This window comes from Acipenser ruthenus, chromosome 3 (genome assembly GCF_902713425.1).
Source record: "Acipenser ruthenus chromosome 3, fAciRut3.2 maternal haplotype, whole genome shotgun sequence".
NCBI lineage: Eukaryota > Metazoa > Chordata > Actinopteri > Acipenseriformes > Acipenseridae > Acipenser > Acipenser ruthenus.
Genome location: NC_081191.1, coordinates 36510002 through 36533187, shown reverse-complemented (window position 1 = coordinate 36533187; position 23186 = coordinate 36510002). Strand labels below are relative to the sequence as shown.

The 23186-nt window shown below is 38.8% G+C and overlaps 1 protein-coding gene across 2 annotated transcripts in view; it reads right to left on the bottom strand.

Annotated features, from left to right (window-relative positions):
- LOC117435420 (sodium- and chloride-dependent transporter XTRP3-like) overlaps positions 1–22929 on the bottom strand; it is a 33137-nt gene extending 10208 nt beyond the window's left edge. The window contains exons 1-5 of one of the 2 annotated variants that reach the window (XM_059012842.1): positions 22691–22929; positions 10994–11134; positions 9723–9814; positions 9072–9299; positions 8137–8247 (exon numbers count right to left, since the gene is read on the bottom strand). In XM_059012842.1, the coding sequence (XP_058868825.1) occupies positions 8137–8247; positions 9072–9299; positions 9723–9814; positions 10994–11134; positions 22691–22814 (696 nt within the window). In that variant the 5' untranslated portion in view covers positions 22815–22929. The remainder of the gene's footprint in view (positions 1–8136; positions 8248–9071; positions 9300–9722; positions 9815–10993; positions 11135–22690) is intronic. The other variant, XM_034058552.3, reaches the window with a different exon arrangement.
- Between the last annotated feature and the right edge of the window lie 257 nt (positions 22930–23186).

Here is a 23186-nt window from a genome sequence, read left to right as displayed (position 1 = left end):
CTGGTGCGCAGTGAGCCGAGGACACCCTGGCCGACTTAAGCCCTATCCCCCCACGTGGAGCGCCATTACTGGATGCGCCACTTGGGAGCCCTGTATTATTATTATTATTATTATTATTATTATTATTATTATTATTATTATTATTATTATTATTATTAATAAACTCAACATAAAAGTAGCAACACACACACACACACAAATATAAAAGTATGTATATATATATATATATATATATATATATATATATATATATATATATATATATATATATATAACTAATTAGCCACAAATTATACACCTGAGAGTGTACTGAAATTAGCTAGCTGCTTAAACATAAAATACTAAAAGTGAGAGGATGGCTATTTAAATAACCATTACCATAGCCTAAATTTAAATAGTTTAATTACTCTTATCAATTACTTAGCAATGTGTCCCGGTTTTGAGCTTTGAAAATCTGGTCACCCTAGACAAGTTGGAATACAAACATGGACTTTAATCCGATTTTGGTGCCAGATTTGGTAACTCCTGACCTTGCTGGTTTACAATGATAATACATAAAAAAAACATCTACAAGGAAATGTAAATTATAATGCTATCTATCTGTTGTTGGTGCATGCTGAGAGTGTGAGGAGTGTGTTCTGCTGCAATGTCAGCTTGAATAGGCCAGTATGGCCAGTTCTGGGGGAGGGAAGCTCCCTCAAACTTTTCTTTTGAAAAGTTAAGCCGTTGTCATGGGGTGAAAATCATAACGGAGGGTTTTGTTTCTTTGGAACAATGTGTTTTGGCATTAGGTGAAGTTGTGGGGTGTAAAAATATTAAATCTGCGTCTTGAATGAATGGGTCAATTGTTGTTTGTCTGAGTGAAATTAATATCGTTGCTAAAGCTGTTGAGAAGTGAATTGTGGTAAATGAGACATACAGTATATTACTGTTTTACCTCTGGCTTTACCATCAGAAGGCTAATCCTCTCAAATGTTCCTCCGGTTTTAAAGAATGATGTGATAGAGAATGCACTTTCCTGACACATTGTTTCAAGCCCGAAGAGAATCCCTCTGGGATGTAAATGCATCTAGAATATTGTGTTCAGTTCTGGTCACCTAGTTACAAAAAGGAGATTGCTGCTCTAGAAAGAGTGCAAAGGAGAGAGACCAGAATTATCCCGGGTTTAAAAGGATATCCTATGCAGACAGGCTAAAATAATTGACCCAGGGGACTTTTTCGACCTGAAAAAAAGGGTTACAAATTGAGATTAGATAAAGGGGCATTCAGAGCAGAAAATAGGAGGCACTTTTTTACACAGAGAATTGTGAGCATCTGGAACCAACTAATGTTGCTGAAGACGACACCCTGGGATCCTTCAAGAAGCTGCTTGATGAGATTCTGAATCATCCTGAACCACACCCTCAGTCCGCCACAGAACTTTCTTTGATTTTAAATAAACACGACTTGACTGATGTATGGAGAAGTTTTAACATTTCCATGAGACAGTATACATGGGTCAAATACTGCAATAATAATGTATCCTTGGCCAGGTTAGATCGTTTTTATTTTTTAAAACAGCATTTTAATTTGGTCACCAAGTGTTTTATTTCTCCAACTGGGTTATCTGATCGTTCCCTTTTAACATTAAGTGTAATGGTACTTTCGATAAAGCCAGGAAAATCCTACTGGCATTTTAATACTCAGCTTTTAAAAGATACCCATTTTAAAAAATTTTAAGGCAGCAGTGTGGAGTAGTGGTTAGGGCTCTGGACTCTTGACCGGAGGGTCGTGGGTTCAATCCCCGGTGGGTACACTGCTGCTGTACCCTTGAGCAAGGTACTTTACCTAGATTGCTCCAGTAAAAACCCAACTGTATAAATGGGTAATTGTATGTAAAAATAATGTGATATCTTGTAACAATTGTAAGTCGTCCTGGATAAGGGCGTCAGCTAAGAAATAAATAATAATAAAAAATGCATGAGTTTTTTCTGGGAAAGGTGGAGAGAGCAAAAGACTGTTTTTACTTCCCTGGCTCAGTGGTGGGATGTGGAGAAGGTGCAGATCAGATTTGTCTCTCATCAGCACACTGCTAATGTCACAAAGAGGATGACTGAGGCACATGTTAGAGCTTCAGGGAGCTCTGCAGTCCAACCCCAATAGCAGGTCAATTCAAGACCTCAAGAACAAAAAACAGCAGCTGGCTGAGCTGCTGAATGTCAAAATGCAGAGGGCGCTGGTGAGGTCCCGAGTGCAGTACATAACAGAGATGATGCACCCACACAGTTTTTTTTTTTTGGCTTGGAAAAAAAGAGAGTAGAGCGGAAAGTCATCCATTTTCTTAAAACACCGGCAGGAGAAGAACTGAGGAAGCCTGGGGAGATCTGGCAAAATGCTGTGAGTTTCTACTCAGAACTGTTCACAATGGAGGTTGGGGAGCAGGCTGAGGAGACACAGCAGTTCCTGGAGGCTCTGCCAAGGCTCACTGAAGAGGAAAAGAAAGTGCTCGATGTTCCTTTATAGTCCTTTGCAGGGGCTAAAAGGGGGAAAAACTTCTGGAATGGATGGGCTGCCAATAAAATTTTTTTTAATTTTTTTGACATTATTAAAGGATGGTCTGTACACAGTCTTTAATGAAAGCATGGAGAAAGGAGAGCTGCCTTTGAGCTGCAGGAGGGCAATAATTACACTTTTGCCAAAGAAAGGGGATTTGTGTAACATAAAGAATGGGAGACTTGTGTCTCTGTTGTGCACGGATTATAAAATCACCTCTAAAGCCCTGGCTAGAATACTAAGCACTGTGTTGGGTCATGTTATACACCCTGACTAAACCTACTGTGTGCCCAATAGATGCATTTTTGACAATATTTTTTTTAATTCGAGACATATTGGCTGCTTCTAAGCTCTTCAGCTTCCCTGCTGGGCTTATCTCTCTTGACCAAGAGAAAGCCTTTGAAAGAGTTGACCACAATTATTTATGGAAGGTATTTGAAGCCTTCGGACAGGTTTTAAAGGGACTTTCTATCCCAGGCAGCTTAGCTCAACCAAACAAGGTTTTTGCTTATGCAGATGATATTTCTGTTTTTATTCAGTCAAGCAGATATTGACAATTTATATAAAAGCCAGAAGTATTTTGAAACAATTTCTTCAGCTAAAATAAATTGGCAAAAAAGTGAAGGTCTTTTAATAGGGGATTGGAAGGGACATTGGATCTCTGTTCTGCCAGATGGATTGCAGTGGAGCCAGGAAGTGAAGTATCTGGGAGTGTATTTGGGGAATGAGAGGGCAGTTAGGAAAAACTTGGAGGGGCTGGTGGAGAAAGTAAAAGGGTGCCTGCACAAATGGTGTTGGATTTTACGAAACATCTCTTATCGGGAAAGGGTTTTAATTATAAATAACCTGGCAGCTTCTATGCTTTGGCATAGACTTGTATGTATGGAGCCTCAAAAAAACCTTTTAAATGAAATCCAGAGAGTGTAATTGAATTTCTTTTGGGACGGGTTACATTGGTTGAGGGAATGTGTGTTGTTTTTGCCTTTAGAAGAAGGGGACAAGGTTTGATGGACCTGTCCAGTAGACATAGAGCCTCCAGGCTGCAAACAGTAAAAAAACTACTGTATAGCAGTGAGAAACTTCCTTGGACTGATGTGGCTCTGCTTTTACTGCGTCAGGCTGGAGGGTTGGAGTTGGGTAAAGAGCTTTCCCTCCTAGATAGTGCCCAGGTCAACTCTCCCAACCTGCCACCATGCTCTGAAAGAATAGCTGGCAAGTTACTTGATCAGATTCAAACTGCCCTGTCCAGAGAGCAGGAGGAAAGTCTGAACAATGGCTTCTTAGAAAAGAATCAGACCTTAATTGAGACACCTTTCCCCTCTATTGATTTCCCTATCTGTTCATTTGGATGGGGAAGATGAAGGCTGCCTGTTAAAAAATGAACATTTGACAGAGCTCCCCCCGGCAAATATAGAGGACAAACAAATATATGAAATGTGTGTTAAAATACATCACAAAAGACAGTTACAGGAACTTCCAGACACACATTAGAGGCAGCGTTTGGAGGTGGGAGAGAATATCAGACCACCCTGGAGTAGTCTCTATAAACCTCCTTTACCCAAGAGATCAGGGGACTTGCAGTGGCGACTTCTGCACACCATCATCGCTGTAAACTCATACCTATGCATCCTAGATCCTGGAATAACAGACAAACGCCCCTTTTGCACAGAAAGAGAGACTGTTTTTCATGGTTTTGTTTTCTGTCACGTCTAATCCCCTTTTATGTTTGTATAAAGCACCTGTATGTTGAGCTTGGTTTGTTTTTTTCTAAATGTTTTTAGAATGCTAGTTATCAGCAGGATTAAACTGGACTTTAAATATTACAGTATGGTAAATGATCTGGAAATGTTTTCATTGAATTGGTGTATTGCTGGTGCACTATGTGAGACTGATGGAGGGATTTAAAATATTTATTTGTAAACTTCTGTTTTTGGTCTTAATTTAATTTAATTTATATATATATATATATATATATATATATATATATATAGATATATATATATATATATATATATATATATATATATATATATATATATATATATATACTTGATTATGTAATGTTGTAATTGTTTTTGTGTGTTTTTTGTAATGTTAAAAATTTCAAAAGTAGAAATATAAAGGTCTTTTGAAAAAGTATCTATCTATCTATCTATCTATCTGTCTATCTATCTATCTATCTATCTATCGATCTATTTTTTAATGAAATGCCCTTGGAGATTGGAAAATTTGGTTGGGTTTACATGCATATGAAAATCAACTCTACAGGCTTGTCTCTGTGACGTCACGTTAAGGGCAGGGTCAATCGCTTTCTCATGATAAAAATAGTTGTAAAAACCCATGTAAACCAGAGCAGGAATCGTGCTTGTGGCTAACGAGGTTCCAGCAGTCAAGATCCCGTTTTTCTGACTTAATATCACGTAATCTCCAGCAGAAAGGCTGCACAAAACAGACACCCCCCAACACACACGCACACACACACACACCCACACACCCACTGTACATTTATGGACTACTTCAACACTAGAACTGTTGTGGTTACACTCATACCTACAACCGCCGGTACATTTTAAACACCATCAATATTAAAATGAAAGACAAACTATCGGATACAACTCAAATGTTTTATTCAAGCACATCATATCAAACATCTGCACAGCCGAAACGCCGTATTTAAATAAACAAGATGAAATATCTCCTACCTCGTACAATACCAAGGAATTGATGGCTGCCAGGTCCAGTAGAGATAACAACAGGCTTGTATATATATATATATATATATATATATATATATATATATATATATATATATATATATATATACAGACGTGCTCAAATTTGTTGGTACCCTTACAGCTCATTGAAATAATGCTTCATTCCTCCTGAAAAGTGATGAAATTAAAAGCTATTTTATCATGTATACTTGCATGCCTTTGGTATGTCATAGAATAAAGCAAGGAAGCTGTGAAAAGAGATGAATCATTGCTTATTCTACAAAGATATTCTAAAATGGCCTGGACACATTTGTTGGTACCCCTTAGAAAAGATAATAAATAATTGGATTATAGTTATATTTCAAACTAATTAGTTTCTTTAATTACTATCACACATGTCTCCAATCTTGTAATCAGTCATTCAGCCTATTTAAATGGAGAAAAGTAGTCACTGTGCTGTCTGGTATCATTGTGTGCACCACACTGAACATGGACCAGAGAAAGCAAAGGAGAGAGTTGTCTGAGGAGATCAGAAAGAAAATAATAGACAAGCATGGTAAAGGTAAAGGCTACAAGACCATCTCCAATCAGCTTGATGTTCCTGTGACAACAGTTGCAAATATTATTAAGAAGTTTAAGGTCCATGGAACTGTAGCTAACCTCCCTGGGCGCGGCCGCAAGAGGAAAATCGACCCCAGATTGAACAGAAGGATAGTGCGAATGGTAGAAAAAGAACCAAGGATAACTGCCAAAGATAGACAAGCTGAACTCCAAGGTGAAGGTACGTCAGTTTCTGATCGCACCATCCGTCGCTTTTTGAGTGACAGTGGGCTCCATGGAAGAAGACCCAGGAGGACTCCACTTTTGAAAGAAAAACATAAAAAAGCCAGACTGGAATTTGCTAAAATGCATATTGACAAGCCACAGTCCTTCTGGGAGAATGTCCTTTGGACAGATGAGTCAAAACTGGAGCTTTTTGGCAAGTCACATCAGCTCTATGTTCACAGACGAAAAAATGAAGCTTTCAAAGAAAAGAACACCATACCTACAGTGAAACATGGAGGAGGCTCGGTTATGTTTTGGGGCTGCTTTGCTGCGCCTGGCACAGGGTGCCTTGAATCTGTGCAGGGCACAATGAAAGCTCAAGACTATCAAGGCATTCTGGAGCAAAACGTACTGCCCAGTGTCAGAAAGCTCTGTCTCAGTCGCAGGTCATGGGTCCACCAACAGGATAATGACCCAAAACACACAGCTAAAAGCACCCAAGAATGGATAAGAACAAAACATTGGACTATTCTGAAGTGGCCTTCTATGAGTCCTGATCTGAATCCTATCGAACATCTATGGAAAGAGCTGAAACTTGCAGTCTGGAGAAGGCACCCATCAAACCTGAGACAGCTGGAGCAGTTTGCTCAGGAAGAGTGGGCCAAACTACCTGTTAACAGGTGCAGAAGTCTCATTGACAGCTACAGAAAACGTTTGATTGCAGTGATTGCCTCTAAAGGTTGTGCAACAAAATATTAGGTTAGCGGTCCCATCATTTTTGTCCATGCCATTTTTATTTGTTTTATTATTTACAATATTATGTTAAATAAAAAATCAAAAGCAAAGTCTGATTTCTATTAAATATGGAATAAACAATGGTGGATGCCAATTACTTTTGTCAGTTTCAAGTTATTTCAGAGAAAATTGTGCATTCTTCGTTTTTTGTGGAGGGGTACCAACAAATTTGAGCACGTCTGTATATATATAAATTGAATATTGTAGGTTATATTCAAAATAAAAACATATATTTTAAAAGGCGGTTCTAGTGTTAATGAAATATAACTTTTAGATGTTCCACAAACACACACACACACAAATATATATTCTAAGTAGTAAAACTTGTAGAAATTATATTTGATATAATTTTGTGTGTGTGTGTGTTGGAACGGTAACCAGACAAAGAAGTAACTAATGCGCGACTTAATTCAGAATGTGAGCGACAACACGTGAATTAATTTCTCGTTAAATGTTTTTATCTTCATGGCAACGCATGAAGCTCTCCTCACGATATTAAAAGTCATTCTTTCCTAATTAGTATGCAGACAGGTACATTTAAATATCCCATCCCCTAAATCACTATGACTGCAGTAATTTGCATTGTCATGGCCCGATTTGTCGTCCTAAATCTAAACTACACAACTACATGGAAATGCAATTCCTGAGAAGTACGACCAAAGCATTGTGAGGAAAACTGTCATGACTTGTCCATGTAAACACCGTCTTTGAGAACCAAGGTCGAAAAAGTCTAACAGTGAACGAGTCTCTTTGGAGCATTTTTCTCTGTAAAAAATGTGTATATACCAGAGAGTGCTATTTGAATGATTTAAATGACAGAAGTTTTGAGATTCACCATCGTTTGATCAGGGCTGTCCAGCGGATGACTCATGAGCCAGATGAATTATCCCAAATACCAAATACAATCTTCAGTGCCTGGTAGAAGCCAAGTACAGTCGAGGTGCAGCAAACTTGATGTCGTTAAACATGAAACATGCTTAATGAGCAGAGTCGTGTTTCAGGCTTCATTGTTGTTTGTTTGTTTTTATGGCTCTTCAAGGGCGCTCTGGTCTTCGGTAAGGCTCTTTCAGCCAAAAAGGATGGACAGCTCTTGTTTAGGTGCACCGAATGGACCTTCGCCTCAACAATACCTCACCATGCTTATGAATTGGGTTGAACTCTGGGAAGAGGAAATACTTACCCCCACCCTCCCCTTCATGCTATTGAGCCACTGGAACCACTTTATATAGCTCCCAAGGTTCTTGTGAGGTGAGACACAAGACAGCTCTTGTACCAGTGCTTAAGGGGAGAATAGAAGCACAGTATCATTGGTATACCCGTATTTACCAACCTTGGGTGTGAACATGTACTTCAATCCATTCAGAGCACCATGCAGAGTAACTCCTCTGATCAAATAGATGATCATTACCAAGTATGGAAATGTTGCTGTGAAATACACCACCTGGATAAACAAAATGGGAACTTCAGTTCATCTTTCATTGATAAAACCTCCAATAGCCTGTTAAAAGAGATACATTTACCTTCAATAATTTAGTGGATAGTTTTCAGGTAGAAATCTGTTAAGTAATATAATTTATTTTTACTTATTGTATGGCTTAAATAAAGGCATCACTAAAGACGTGTGATAGTGTTCCAGTAGCCAGTAGCTTATCAATTAACATTAAAGAAAAATCATAAAACACTTTAGTTTTCATTGCTCTTATGTCATTTCAACTAGATTTTTGTTTTTATGTCACACACATTTTTCCATGTATCTGGAGAACAGTTTATCCAGTTGTCACTAAACTTGGTACTAACAATATGTAATTTAAGTTAATGAGAATCTCATATTCACACATACATTTCTGCATATATCTGGAGACTTGCATATCAAATTGTGATTAAACATCGAATTGCTCATTCTTATTCTATACTATTCTGTACATACTCTTGATATATGTCATGATCAGCTGTGGAGGGAATTATTTTGTTACTTTAAAGAGTAAGTAGCAGGGTTCTGAAAAATACAGCGTTAAAGTCCCCACGTGTTGCTACAACTGTTTAAAGCGGACATTTTGAAAAGAACTTTGAAACAGACTTTATAGTTCTAAGTGTAAAAAGTTGTCAGGATGTTAACAATGAAAATATTACAGGTATGTTATTTAAATAGTTGTAGCAACACGTGGAGATGTATAATGCTATATTTTTCGGAAACCCCCCCTACTTTTAAGTTTAGGTCCTTTTGTTTTGTGGGTGGTTCTATTTATTCTCAGCTGCAGCCCGTACCTTTCCAGTGGATTCGGTTCCTCTTAGCACACAGAGATACACCACCATCCAGGACAGGACCAAGCACAGGGCCTGCCCCATCTGAATGCCCCCGTGATCCTCGATGGAGGAGCTGATGTTTAAGGTCTCCCTGTACCAGAAGTAATCGGTAGAAGAGCTCTTCTCGCACTCTGGAATGTAGGTGGTGAAGTTACTGCTGAGAGGACACTCTGCCCAGGGCAGGGTACCCTGAGGAATCAAAAGAGAAACACATCACAGCTACTGAGAAGCCTGGTTTCTGTCTCTGCTTCTGAGACTTTTTAAAATGAGGCTTAACAGCAACAGCTACAGTCTTGGACTTATACAGCTCCTTTCACAGCTGAGGCAGAGCTATACCAGGAGAACACCTGAAAAGAAAGCTTGACAGAAAGCAAGTGCAAGGGAAAAAAAGTGAGGCAGAGCTACACCACCTATATACGCTATGAATTATAAGAAGAAAATACTAAACAATTTCTGCATACACAATAACCGTCACAATGAATACCAATGTGGATACTTGAAATGGTCATATACTGTGATGTTATAGTTACATGAACTGCAGCAGGTGCATGTATATTTAAAACATATATACTGGGTTCAAATATATGAAATGCTTTTTTTTTATCCTCTTACCTGAAATGAATGAAAAAGGTACCAAAACGCCCAGGCGTTAATTACATTGTAGTAGACAGCAAGAAAGATGGACACGACCACACTTGCTATACCTAAAAACACGAGGAAGATAAGAACATAAATAACTGATTGTACTTGACTAATGTTAAAAGCTTTGATACCTGTTTGTAATTATTTAATTATGTAAGGCTGCATAAAAAGGCAGAAATTCATGTTGGATCCCTGGATTAGTTGAATGGGAATTTTCTTTCCTAGAAATGTCATAACAACAGGGTTTTAAGATTTATTAAGCTCATGAAACTCAAGGCAACTGGCTACTTTTCCAGCAGCTAAGGCCTTGATTAAATCCAAATTATGGCTCTGCTGTAGCCCTTAATGAATGTGCCATGGATTTGGATGTAATTCAGCCTAATTTTAGGAACATACAACGTAAAGAGCTAAAGCAACAACTTGATCGAAATTGCTTCAAAATGTCAAAAATCAGCGAGGTGCTTGTGCTTATTAGACTTCACTGTACGAAGAGCTCATTAGCTTTAACAAGGTGTTTCTGACCACACTGCCATCTAAAAGAGTGTCAATTGATTTGTGACCAGTCTGTGCTAGTCTGGTCTTGTCAGCCATATTAAGAGGCTGCCACCTCTTAATCTTAACGGATCTCAATCAGGGGATAGGGGGTTCAAGAGCACTCAGTAGAGGACGCATCCTGTGTTACACTGTGAATAAGTAGCAGAGTATTGTTACTTCACCAAAGCTAATGAGTAATGAGCAGGTAGCACAGATCCAGCTGGATCACTTTGGTTCATGCTTTCATTCATTAACCTGCACAAGAGGGTAATTAATAAGACAGAGGGATGACGGTTTTATATAATAAAAAGCCAATAGCCTTGCAATTTATGGCTGTTATTTTAACACCAGAAGTGGGTGTGAAGCAGGGCAAAGGCTGTGTGCATTGTAAACATTTGTGAACCAAATGCATATTTTTATTCCGGCAGAGAATAAAGCATGGCAAAAACTCAATATGGTGATGTCATGAATTGGGTTTCTTTGTGATTTGTTGTGGCATACAGATGGCAAAATGTGTGCTCTGTTTGGCGGAGAGATCCTCAGCAGTCTATAATACACATTAGAACCCCCTTTATCTGAACTATCCTCTTATACAAACTGATGCTGATCCAGGCAACAAGTCCCATATCAGCACTACTGTGTATGTGAAGATAGCTGGTACCTCTGGTCAGATACCTGTTTGAAGTCGTGAATCGCCCAACACTCACCCACTCCCCCCATGTAAGGGTTAATGGCGCTCCATGCTCCAATGCTCCCCTGGCGCATACGTTGTCCAATGGCCAGTTCAAGGTAAAACAAAGGTAATCCTTCAACCACCAACATAATCAGATAGGGAATTAAAAATCCACCTGAATAGATAGAATTTAACAATTCAGTTACAGTACTTATTATTATTTTGTTGCACGACTCATTGATTCTTTACATCTACATCTGAAATCTGTAAAAGCTGCCTCTCCTTGTTACATGTAAGGTTTGGTTACAATGGATAGCAGGTCTGACAGATTTTGAGGAAGGTGGAAGGTGGAATGGTACTTCTGTAATCACTGTTATTTTGTGGGGAACAGTCACAAAAGTCTTTATGGTCATTCTGTAGAACAATGGCATATTTCTGCCCCATGTTTCATAAAGGAAGTCAAGTCGGTGCCATCACAGGTGTCTTATGGTGGCCCTTCACCCTTTGACAACGTTGTTTGGTAATACTACTTTTTTGTCCAACACCTGTTGGAATGTGTGTAGTAAGGACAACACTACATTTTACAGGAGTATTTTAGCATCTATATCCACTTCTGGTAATTTGAATCTGAGGACCCTTGTTGGTCACAAAGTTCAAATTAGATTAGCCTGGTCTGTCATGGGTATTTTCAAATAGTGTTTTTTACTTTTTGATATTTACAGTGTTAAGGTTTTTTTCTGTTCTAGTTGCCTGCCATAGACATGAGGCCCAGGTTAGAAAAGTCAGCACCATCTGGTGCACAGGTGTGCACTGCCAGTAATGCAAAAAGAAACTTGAAATGTTCACTTGATGGCACAGATTCTTACTTTCATAAAGACAATGTGGCTGCTCTAGCCATTGTTATACATCTTAATTTAGCTCAAGCACCTAAATACAGAAAATATCATACATAGACAGTATGTATAGGTATACAGTATGTATATGTCACTTAAATGGAGCCAAACTATGATAGTATGGGAAGACTTTTGCCTAAATATGTGAAATTGAAAGTAACTTACAAAGTAAAAAGGAAATAGCATCGATTTTCTTATTATATGGATATACTTAAAAATGTTGTCAGCAATAAATATACTGTATAGTGAGTCCTTATAAAAAAATGTTTTACTGTAAATATTATTGCACAGCCCTGAAATTAAAACTGTTATCCATTTTCAAAACTTTTCAGGTTATCGTACTGCAGAAAGAGCCTCAAGCAATGTGAAATGTAAAGTTTAAAACTTCTACATCACCTAAATGAAATAGGTTTCTGTAAGCAAATGTACTGCACTGTGTTAACTACAGCACATCTTGTTCTGTGGTAGTCTGAGGTACACCGTTGTGTTTGTATTAATCAATTATCCTTTTTAAAATTTTAAAATGGAGAAAATTGCAGCAAACTATGAACCAATTAAGTGACATTTTTAACTGAAATACGAGGAGACTGGAGTTGTAAAATTCAATTAATTAAATTCTTCTCTACATGGATTGAGCTGTTTAGTAGCCTAGGTTATTATTCCCATACCAGCAGCTGTCACAAACAATATTACAAAAATGTATACATTGTTAATATAGGCTAATATAAAACATTCTTAATAATAATATTACACCAACACAAGATAAATACAGGACTGACTATCCTATGTCCAAAACATAAATTCAATGTTAACAAAAATAACAGGAAACTGAAAGAATGAACCTTGCACACCAGGTGGGCCTAGTGACACCACATGTGACGTTATTAAAGAGACATGGGGCAGGATTTTCAAAAGTTCGTAAATGATAACTCCAGTGTTAATGAACAAATTGTTATGTGGCATTGATTTGGGCATTTTCAAGCGGCTGTTATGCCTATTCTGTTATTAAATAATCATGCGAATGTGATTTCCAAAATTATGTTGATTTACAAAATAATGTTAATATCTTAACAAGCAGTGCTTCTTACGACTATTTATTTTGTTTGAGTGGGAATTTAAAAGGAAACCTGTTAATTGTCATAATTTATCAGGTGTTAATTTGCACTTGGAAAAGGAGGGTTGTAACAGAAATGTAACAGACCACGGCTGCGACGCCGACAATACAGAGAGAGAGTGTACAGGACCAGTTTCTTTCTTACAGACAACCTAGATAATTCAATATTTGCAGTTATGAAAATAGATTTAGTCACTTGTTTGAACCATCTGTAGCCTTATGGAACATTCAATGTATTGCTAAAATGATATACTGCTATTTGCACCCAGTGTAATGTTACTACCAAGAAATGATCAATGTAACTGTAGCCTATCTGAACTCTGGATACGTACATTATATAATAGCTGACCTCTACTGTAGATTTTATTTGAATTATACAAATAAAAACCTAAGATTAAAAAATGAAATCTTGGTATAGAAAATGGCATACTAGATATTACAATAAAGTTTCCTTACAGGTGACGGCGGATTTGCAATGGGTCCTTGGCTTTTAACACTTGTGTCTAATCCACACAAGAACGAAGAACTGGCGTACAAGGACACACAGATTGGCTAGGAATGTGATCGAGATCATTGACATGGATTTTGCCTGAACTTATTTGTAATGTTGTCTCCCCCCACACTTTATGTACAATGTACACTTTCACCTTCACTTGTTTGTATGCAGATACAATGTTCTTATAATACAGTAAGTGTTTGGTGGCTACTTCTAATCATGTTGTTTATTTATCGTGGAAGCGAGCAGAGTGCCGGAGAAAATGCATGATTACAGGAATTCACCGAACAGTTAATTATAAACAATTGTGTATTGGGTTAGGGAGTTCTATCGTAATTATAATGAAGTGTTACAACTACAAACACAAATGACACGTCAAACGTACTTATTTATAGCCTACAATCATACATACTAAAATACATACAAAAGTAAATTCCAACCAAGCCTACATAACCTACACTTCATGAGCTGACAAGTCTACCCACCGACCCGTTCAAAAAAAAGGAAGAAAGATATTTTTTGTTCTTTTTAACCAAAAAGATTGCAAAATGCACATTAAAAGAGTTGTATATAATAAGCTGTGGCAAAATACCCCCCCCCCCATCGATGAGGGTAAATGACTAATGGGATTTATTATTATTATTTATTTCTTAGCAGACGCCCTTATCCAGGGCGACTTACAATTGTTACAAGATATCACATTATTTTTACATACAATTACATTATTTTTTATATACAATTACCCATTTATACAGTTGGGTTTTTACTGGAGCAATCTAGGTAAAGTACCTTGCTCAAGGGTACAACAGCAGTGTCCCCCACTGGGGATTGAACCCACAACCCTCTGGTCAAGAGTCCAGAGCCCTAACCACTACTCCACACTGCTTTAATTATTGATTTTTTTTTTATTTGTTTATTTTAAAATAGCGCCGTTCAATTTATACCCACACGCCAGATAATCGTAAATCATCATTTATATGTGAAGTGTTCTAAACAAATGTACATTCTGGGTGACAAAATGCACAATTTTAAATGAAGTTTACAAATTATACACAAAATAGATATTACCATTATTTTTATTTCCATTTGGCTATTGCTCGCAGGTGGGCTGTCTCCCTGTACGCTAAGTTTCCATAACAGCTAATTCTGCTTCCATTCATTTTTCTCGATCTCGTTAACATTATTATTATTATTATTATTATTTATTTCTTAGCAGACGCCCTTATCCAGGGCGATTTACAATTGTAAGCAAATACATTTCAAGTGTTACAGTAAAAGTAATACAATAAGAGCAAGATAAATACAATGACTTTGGTTCAAGCAAGTACAAGTGTGACAAAATACAATTCAATAATACAGCAGATAACAGTGACAGTGATAGTTACATCAAGATATGATTAAATACAAAATACTACAGATTAAACACTTGGCAGATTACAGTACTCTGAAGTACAGGATTAAATGCAGAAAATAGGGGGCAGATAAGAGCAAATAAAGCGCATTTAAGGAAGGATGATATTGTCCCAGGGGAAAAACAGAGGAGTTCTACAGGTGCTGTCTGAAAAGGTGAGTCTTAAGGAGGCGCCGGAATGTGGTCAGTGACTGGGCGGTCCTGACATCTGTAGGTAGGTCATTCCACCACTGAGGAGCGAGGGTGGAGAAGGAGCGGGCTCTGGAGGCAGGGGAGCGTAGAGGAGGTAGAGTCTTCTAGTGCAGGCGGAGCGGAGAGGTTGAGTGGGGGTGTAGGGAGAGATGAGGGTCTGGATGTAGCTGGGTGCAGTCTGGTCAAGGCATCTGTAGGCTAGTACAAGAGTCTTGAACTGGATGCGAGCGGTGATCGGTAGCCAGTGGAGTGAGCGGAGTAGTGGAGTTGCGTGGGAGAAGCGAGGCAGAGAGAACACCAGGCGGGCAGTGGAGTTCTGGATGAGCTGGAGCGGACGGGTGGCAGACGCAGGGAGGCCAGCCAGGAGGGAGTTGCAGTAGTCTAGGCGGGAGAGTACCAAGGCCTGGACCAGGAGCTGGGTGGCGTAGTTGGTGAGGAAGGGTCGGATTCTTCGGATGTTGCTCAGGAAGAATCGGCAAGTGCGTGTGTGGCAATGTGCCCCGCCCCTGTGTGCTTATTATGTGTTGTATGTTGCGTGCGTGTGTTAAATGTTGGTGTATAGATTGGTACACGGGATATAAACGGGTCTGTGTTTCACGTGTATTTAAAAAGTGTAGATTTGTATTTAGGCACGAGGAGAGCACAAATCACTTCACGTGCTGGTTAAATGTAATATGTAAGCACGGGGTTGCACAGAATTAATTCACGTGCTGGGATTCAAGTGAATAATTAATTAGTAATTGAATCCCAACACAACAGTATATATAGAGACACGTAGCATTCACTCGGGGTTGGGTGTTCGAGAGTGGAGAACGGGTGTGGAGAAGGAGAAACTAGAAAGTGAAAGAAAGTGAAAGAAAGCGTAAATATAAGTGTTTGTTCTCACCGTGTTTGTTTGTCTCCGTGCACCGTTTGTTAAGTGTTAGTTCGTTTTGTCTGTCTATTTATTTTGGCTTAAAGTGCCGTGTCCTGTTTTGTTTCAAACCTTTTATTTTCTGTTCTGTTATTAAATGCTGAGCGCGATCACGCGCCCAGCTTCACCAAACCCCAAATCTCTGTCTGTTTATTTCCTGCTGCTGGTCTGACGCCACCCACTCTGGCCGTCTTTGTGACAGCGTGCCAGATTGGAGATGTGCTGGGAATAAGAGAGGCAGGGGTCCAGGGTGACTCCGAGGTTCTTAGCTGAGGAAGAGGGAGAGAGTGTGGTAGATTCCAGAGGAACAGAGATAGAGAGATCAGAGGAGGGGGAGGAGGAGGGAAAGAAAAGGAGTTCAGATTTAGAGAGGTTGAGTTTGAGGTGATGCGAGTGCATCCAGGAGGAAATAGCAGACAGACAGGTAGAGATACAGGAGGAGATGGTGGAGTCAGAGGTGGGGAAGGAGAGGAAAATCTGAGCATCATCAGCATAGAAATGGTATGAGAAACCATAGGATGTGATGAGGGGGCCCAGGGAGCGGGTGTAGAGAGAGAACAGGAGAGGACCCAAGACTGACCCTTGGGGGACTCCTGTTAAGAGAGGGTGAGGTGTGGAGGTTGCTTCACGCCAGGTTACCTGGTAAGTGCGGTTGGAGAGGTAGGAGGAGAACCAGGCCAGAGCAGTGCCAGAGATCCCCAGGTCAGCGAGAGATGATAGTAGAATGGAGTGATCAACAGTGTCAAAGGCAGCAGAGAGGTTGAGGAGAATTAGGACAGAGAAGAGAGAGGCAGCTCGGGCAGACTTAAGTGAGTTGGTGACAGACAGGAGGGCAGTTTCAGTGGAGTGAGCAGAGCGGAAGCCAGTTTGGAGAGGGTCGAGCAGAGAGTGGTTGGACAGGAAAGCAGAGAGCTGGCGGTGTACAGTCCACTCGAGGGTTTTGGAGAGGAAGGGTAGGAGGGAGACAGGACGGTAGCTCTGGAGGGAGGTGGGGTCGAGGGAAGGTTTTTTGAGGAGGGGAGTGATAGAGGCTTTTTTGAAGAGGGAAATAGACCAGAAAGTAGAGAGGTGTTGAGAAGGGAGGAGATGAAGGGAAGTAGAGCAGAAGCAGCAGCTTGAAAGAGGTGAGTGACAATTAACTTGCATTTTGATTAACAAGTTCCCCTTATCTAGTTGATGAGACAGGAAGTGATGTACGCGACCTGTGACAATTAAGCTTTTTAATGAGAAATACGTTCATTAATGACCGCATCGACTCAAATCATTAACGGATTCATTTTATTATCAAATTTCGTTTTAAAATCACTTGCTACTAAAGCTGTTGTTATTATACTGCGAGTTTGATACAATAACACTGTTTTTTGAAAATCCTGCCCACGCATTCTAGCTGCTGGCCTAACTTTTGTATATCAGGGAATAGAATTTAGGCCCAAAGAATTTGTTTTATACAGCCAGTAAAACTAGCTGGCACCATTCTTTTTTGGATATTGTGGCAATGACCAGCACTAATGGATTGGTTTTCAGTTGAATGAAGCTTATGAATGTCTGTAAATCTGTACCCCTATACACATTAGCAAGTTTCAACAGTTACATTGTAAAGACAGTCTTTCAGTACTTTGTATTTTATTTATCTATCTTGCTCAATGAAGCAGGTTTAAGAGATTATACTTCAACTCTATAGGTGGTCGCTCAAGCCTGGTGCTGTTGGTAGAACACAGTAATGATACAGGAGACCACTGGCACGAATTCCTAGCTATGCTAGATTAATACAATTTGGGGTACAAACGTGACTTTTTTGTGCTTGTTAGGTACAGTATAGTGTACAATGAATTGTAGGTCTGGGCTTAAAGGAGTCCACTATCTGACGACTTAACACAAAGTCAAACAGAAGTGTAAAGGATGAAAAAATATCTTTCTGGGCTTTGCAAAGGGCTTAGTTATGTATTTATTTATTCATTCGTTGTAAAGAGCTGCATTTTTAAAATTTGTAGTAGCTTCCGTATTTTTTCTAACCTTGCTCAACAACTCAACTATAAAGCACTAAATGGAAAACGGCAATAATTTGAACAGAATGGAGAGGTCTCTAAACCCCTCGTACCATGGCTACTTCCAGCAGATCTCACTTGTTAATAAAGAATTGCTCGGTACGCCCTGTAGTTATCGCAGAAAGTTGCGCAAGGTTACTTCAAAACAAGATCTTCGCTGCTGAAGTCTCATGAACATAAGGTACGGCATTCAGGCTTGTTTCAATGCAGAAAAAAAAACTGCAGTTTTTAGTTGATTTGTTTTAGCTTTTTAGCGTGCGAAGGAGATTTACCCACCCTTTTAAGCCGTACCATGGTTTGGCCGTGCATTTCCTGTAGTGTGAGGAATGTGTGTGATATGTGCGCTACGTTACATTCTCACACTCAAAAGAACTTTCCTTACCTAAGCTATAAAAAAAAAAAAAAAAAAAAGTTGCTGACCTAAACAGAAAAGGATCAGCAGGCACTTTGGGCTTAAAATAAGTTTACAGTAATTCCAAAATCCTTCAAGTTATTTAAATTAAGCAGTGTTAACATTCTTTGTGCTCGGGTATTGCATTGCTTTTGACTTGAATTGATTACATCTAATGAAAGTTGCCCCTGTCAGAAAAAAAGAAAGATTTATGTTTATAACACATTTAAATCTACGGTGCCTAATTCTACTGTACATTGTGTTTATAGCTCATCCCATGTGGGTATCAAATAATGTATAGTAACTCCTGCTGTTGCATAATGTATACATTGCACTGAGCAATAATGGTACTTAAATCAAATATTATGGAGAAAAAAAATGTACTGAAGCTTTTTCTTGTTAGTACAGTATAACCTTTGTATAATGTAATTACTGAAAATATGTACCTTAATGTATCTATACAGTACTGTACATCTAGACTGAGGGCAGAAAAACATTCAGAATTATGGAAAGAAACATATTTTTATCAGCTTTGGATGTAAGTAGATGAAATGACATGAAAACAACAGTACATTTTGTACACAATATAGATGTGGCGAAAAAGCAATCGTTTTGCCACTATAAACCGAAACTAAATATCTGTAGACTGTGAAATTGAAAAAAAATAAAATTTTCAGTACCCTTCAGTTTGTTTTATGATTATAAGCCAGAATCAAAGATAATCTTGTTTAAATCTGCAGTGCAACTGCACTAGTTTCCCCTTATTCTGAGAGTCAAAGGTATTTCTTTTTGTAACTGTTTTTGTAACACTGAACTACTCTCATCTTATTTTGGGATCTATTTTGCATTTACTCAGAAATCACTGTGTTCCAATGACTCTGCGTTGCTACAGTGCCTTGCGAAAGTATTCGGCCCCCTTGAACTTTGCGACCTTTTGCCACATTTCAGGCTTCAAACATAAAGATATGAAACTGTAATTTTTTGTGAAGAATCAACAACAAGTGGGACACAATCATGAAGTGGAACGAAATTAATTGGATATTTCAAACTTTTTTAACAAATAAAAAACTGAAAAATTGGGCGTGCAAAATTATTCAGCCCCCTTAAGTTAATACTTTGTAGCGCCACCTTTTGCTGCGATTACAGCTGTAAGTCGCTTGGGGTATGTCTCTATCAGTTTTGCACATCGAGAGACTGAAATTTTTGCCCATTCCTCCTTGCAAAACAGCTCGAGCTCAGTGAGGTTGGATGGAGAGCATTTGTGAACAGCAGTTTTCAGTTCTTTCCACAGATTCTCGATTGGATTCAGGTCTGGACTTTGACTTGGCCATTCTAACACCTGGATATGTTTATTTGTGAACCATTCCATTGTAGATTTTGCTTTATGTTTTGGATCATTGTCTTGTTGGAAGACAAATCTCCGTCCCAGTCTCAGGTCTTTTGCAGACTCCATCAGGTTTTCTTCCAGAATGGTCCTGTATTTGGCTCCATCCATCTTCCCATCAATTTTAACCATCTTCCCTGTCCCTGCTGAAGAAAAGCAGGCCCAAACCATGATGCTGCCACCACCATGTTTGACAGTGGGGATGGTGTGTTCAGGGTGATGAGCTGTGTTGCTTTTACGCCAAACATAACGTTTTGCATTGTTGCCAAAAAGTTCGATTTTGGTTTCATCTGACCAGAGCACCTTCTTCCACATGTTTGGTGTGTCTCCCAGGTGGCTTGTGGCAAACTGTAAACGACACTTTTTATGGATATCTTTAAGAAATGGCTTTCTTCTTGCCACTCTTCCATAAAGGCCAGATTTGTGCAGTATACGACTGATTGTTGTCCCATGGACAGAGTCTCCCACCTCAGCTGTAGATCTCTGCAGTTCATCCAGAGTGATCATGGGCCTCTTGGCTGCATCTCTGATCAGTCTTCTCCTTGTATGAGCTGAAAGTTCTTCATGATGCTCTCTGCGCTTTAAACGGACCTCTGAGACTATCACAGTGCAGGTGCATTTATACGGAGACTTGATTACACACAGGTGGATTCTATTTATCATCATTAGTCATTTAGGTCAACATTGGATCATTCAGAGATCCTCACTGAACTTCTGGAGAGAGTTTGCTGCACTGAAAGTAAAGGGGCTGAATAATTTTGCACGCCCAATTTTTCAGTTTTTTATTTGTTAAAAAAGTTTGAAATATCCAATAAATTTCGTTCCACTTCATGATTGTGTCCCACTTGTTGTTGATTCTTCACAAAAAATTACAGTTTCATATCTTTATGTTTGAAGCCTGAAATGTGGCAAAAGGTCGCAAAGTTCAAGGGGGCCGAATACTTTCGCAAGGCACTGTAATTCAGCAGTTTAATTATGGTTTAAACAAACTTCCATTCCCTATTTTAATGGATGTTGACCTCAATCTCAAAGATGTGAATCAGTAGCTCATTAGTGGGCATTGTTACAGAGACTTGGTCTAACACATTAGGGTCAATGTCCAAGCTAATGAGGTGTAACACTGCCATGTTCTGGGCTCCCTAAAGTCATTAACCACAGTGGAGATTGGTTCTGTTCCAGGTTACCATGGTAACAAGTAAAACATTACATAAGGACACAAATTGAAGGAAAAGTTGCCAAAACTCAAGTTAAGTTTGACTAAATGCATTACGTGTCCTTGCCCCCCCCCCCCAATACTCACTACAAAACAGTCTTGTCTTTTTTTCAGTAAGGCAGTACAGTGGCATAATAAGTAAGTGTACATTACAAAAATACAGTAGAAATTACATTAAAAAAACAAACCAAATTGAAAAACCCGCTTAAAGCTACTGTTTTAATACATCGATGTATTTGCCTGCTATTGTGAAACTGCTCGCTACTAACAGACCAATAACTGCTAACAATATGTTACAGGGCGCCACGAGAGAGCGCTCTGTTTATTGAATGCGTCCCCCCAGCTCTACAGACTCAAGGACGCATCCGAGAGCACCCGGGCATGTGTTGGCCTTGCTTGATTGTTGCCATTACTGCTGATGTAACAATGCTTTGTTTTTACCTGTATGTACATGTTGGGTACAGCACATTAAGGTGTGAATCATATACCATAGTTCAAGTTAAGGAAGTATAACAGCAATTAAAGAAGGGATCTCCTTTATTACAAATCATGTTTTTGTCACGCTGAATAACATTTTACCAATACGTTTTAGGTCATTACTTTAGAGACTGTGAGACTGAACCAAATATGCGCTTATTATGTGCTTACTATCGGTCAATAATTTACTACTATTATCATGTATATTCAGTAGCTGTAACGCAAGCAGAGATTTTTTCTAAAAGGGTCAAAAATAAGAACTAGGTTACAAAACAGTTCAGGTAATGTTCTGTTAATCACTTTCTACAGGTTTTTACAGGGTCAAAAACGTAGTAACCTACTGTACTGGCTTCACAGACACTGCTTAAAGATAATTCTGGACTAGACTGCATAAGGTAGTCCAGGATTAGTGCTAGTCAGTGATATGTGAAACCAGCACTTTTGGTATAAATTAGGGTTTAGAAAACAATTGCGACATATTTGTTCAACATCGTTTTTTCCCGTTTTGAAAATCAAGCAGACTATATCCATACCTAGTAGTACTACTTGTCATTTTATGTACACTTATCCATTTATTGTTAATTTATATTTTAATAAAAATAACTATATGAATTGGCAAGCTCTCAGCATTATTCCAAAATGTAATAACTATTGTTTATCTTAAATATGTGTTGGAGCAGGAAACTTCAACTGTGTCTTAATAAACCAAGTTACCGGTGGAAGGGGTCATTTCACTTTAAATGCCATGCTTAATAACTTCAAGGGGATGTTACTGATTACCCAAATCTCAGGACCAATGTCTGTATTTATATGCCAGTCCCGTCCCGTCCCGTCCCCCCCATTATCATATACCACAATTATTGCCATAGAAGCTATCTGCTCTCTACAACCATTACTCAATCACCAGTTATCATTTTAAGTTGGTCACTTGGCAACTGTCCTTAAAAAAAAAGAAAAAAAAGCCTTTGAACTTTGAAACAAGAGCTATACTGCGCTCTTTATCAGAAACTGTTTGTGTCATTTTTTAGGTCATTTTACATAAAAGAATATTCATAAGTATTATTAACACATTGTTCATGTATTTTTTATATAAAGTTTTCCTGGTGAAAATGAAATAGATACAAAATAGCAACGCAATCCTTGTCAAATATGAAGCTGGCCATCATAGCTGTAACCCTTTAAAATAGGAATCTGTGTCCTACCTCCACCATGCATCTGGCACAGATAAGGAAAGCGCCAGACATTGCCCAGTCCCACTGCATAGGACACACATGCCAGCACAAACTGCATGGGGTTTTCCCATGATGGTCTTGACTCCTCCACCATTGATGAAGTTATCAGGACCTCTTTGTGTCTCTTCTCGGTCTCACCTCCTCAGCCACCTTTCAGACGTCTTCAGTGGAAGTGAGCACTCTCTGCACAAGATTAGCAGCTTTTAACAGTTAATCCTTTTAAAGGGAACTGGTAAATAGATTACTGAACGGGTGAGAAAACAATTTACTGCTGTGCAGCTTAATGTGTGTGTATAAAGGAATTAGTGTGTTGAAGTTAAAACTGCTTTGCAAAGGAATGGTGGTTTATAAGCAGTGTGGTAAATGTTTAATTAGAGGTTGTTTAATGTTTACTGCATGTTTTTGCTATCAATTTGGGCACCAGGTGAAGTCTTTCTTTGTATTGTTTTGCATGAGTATGTGTAGG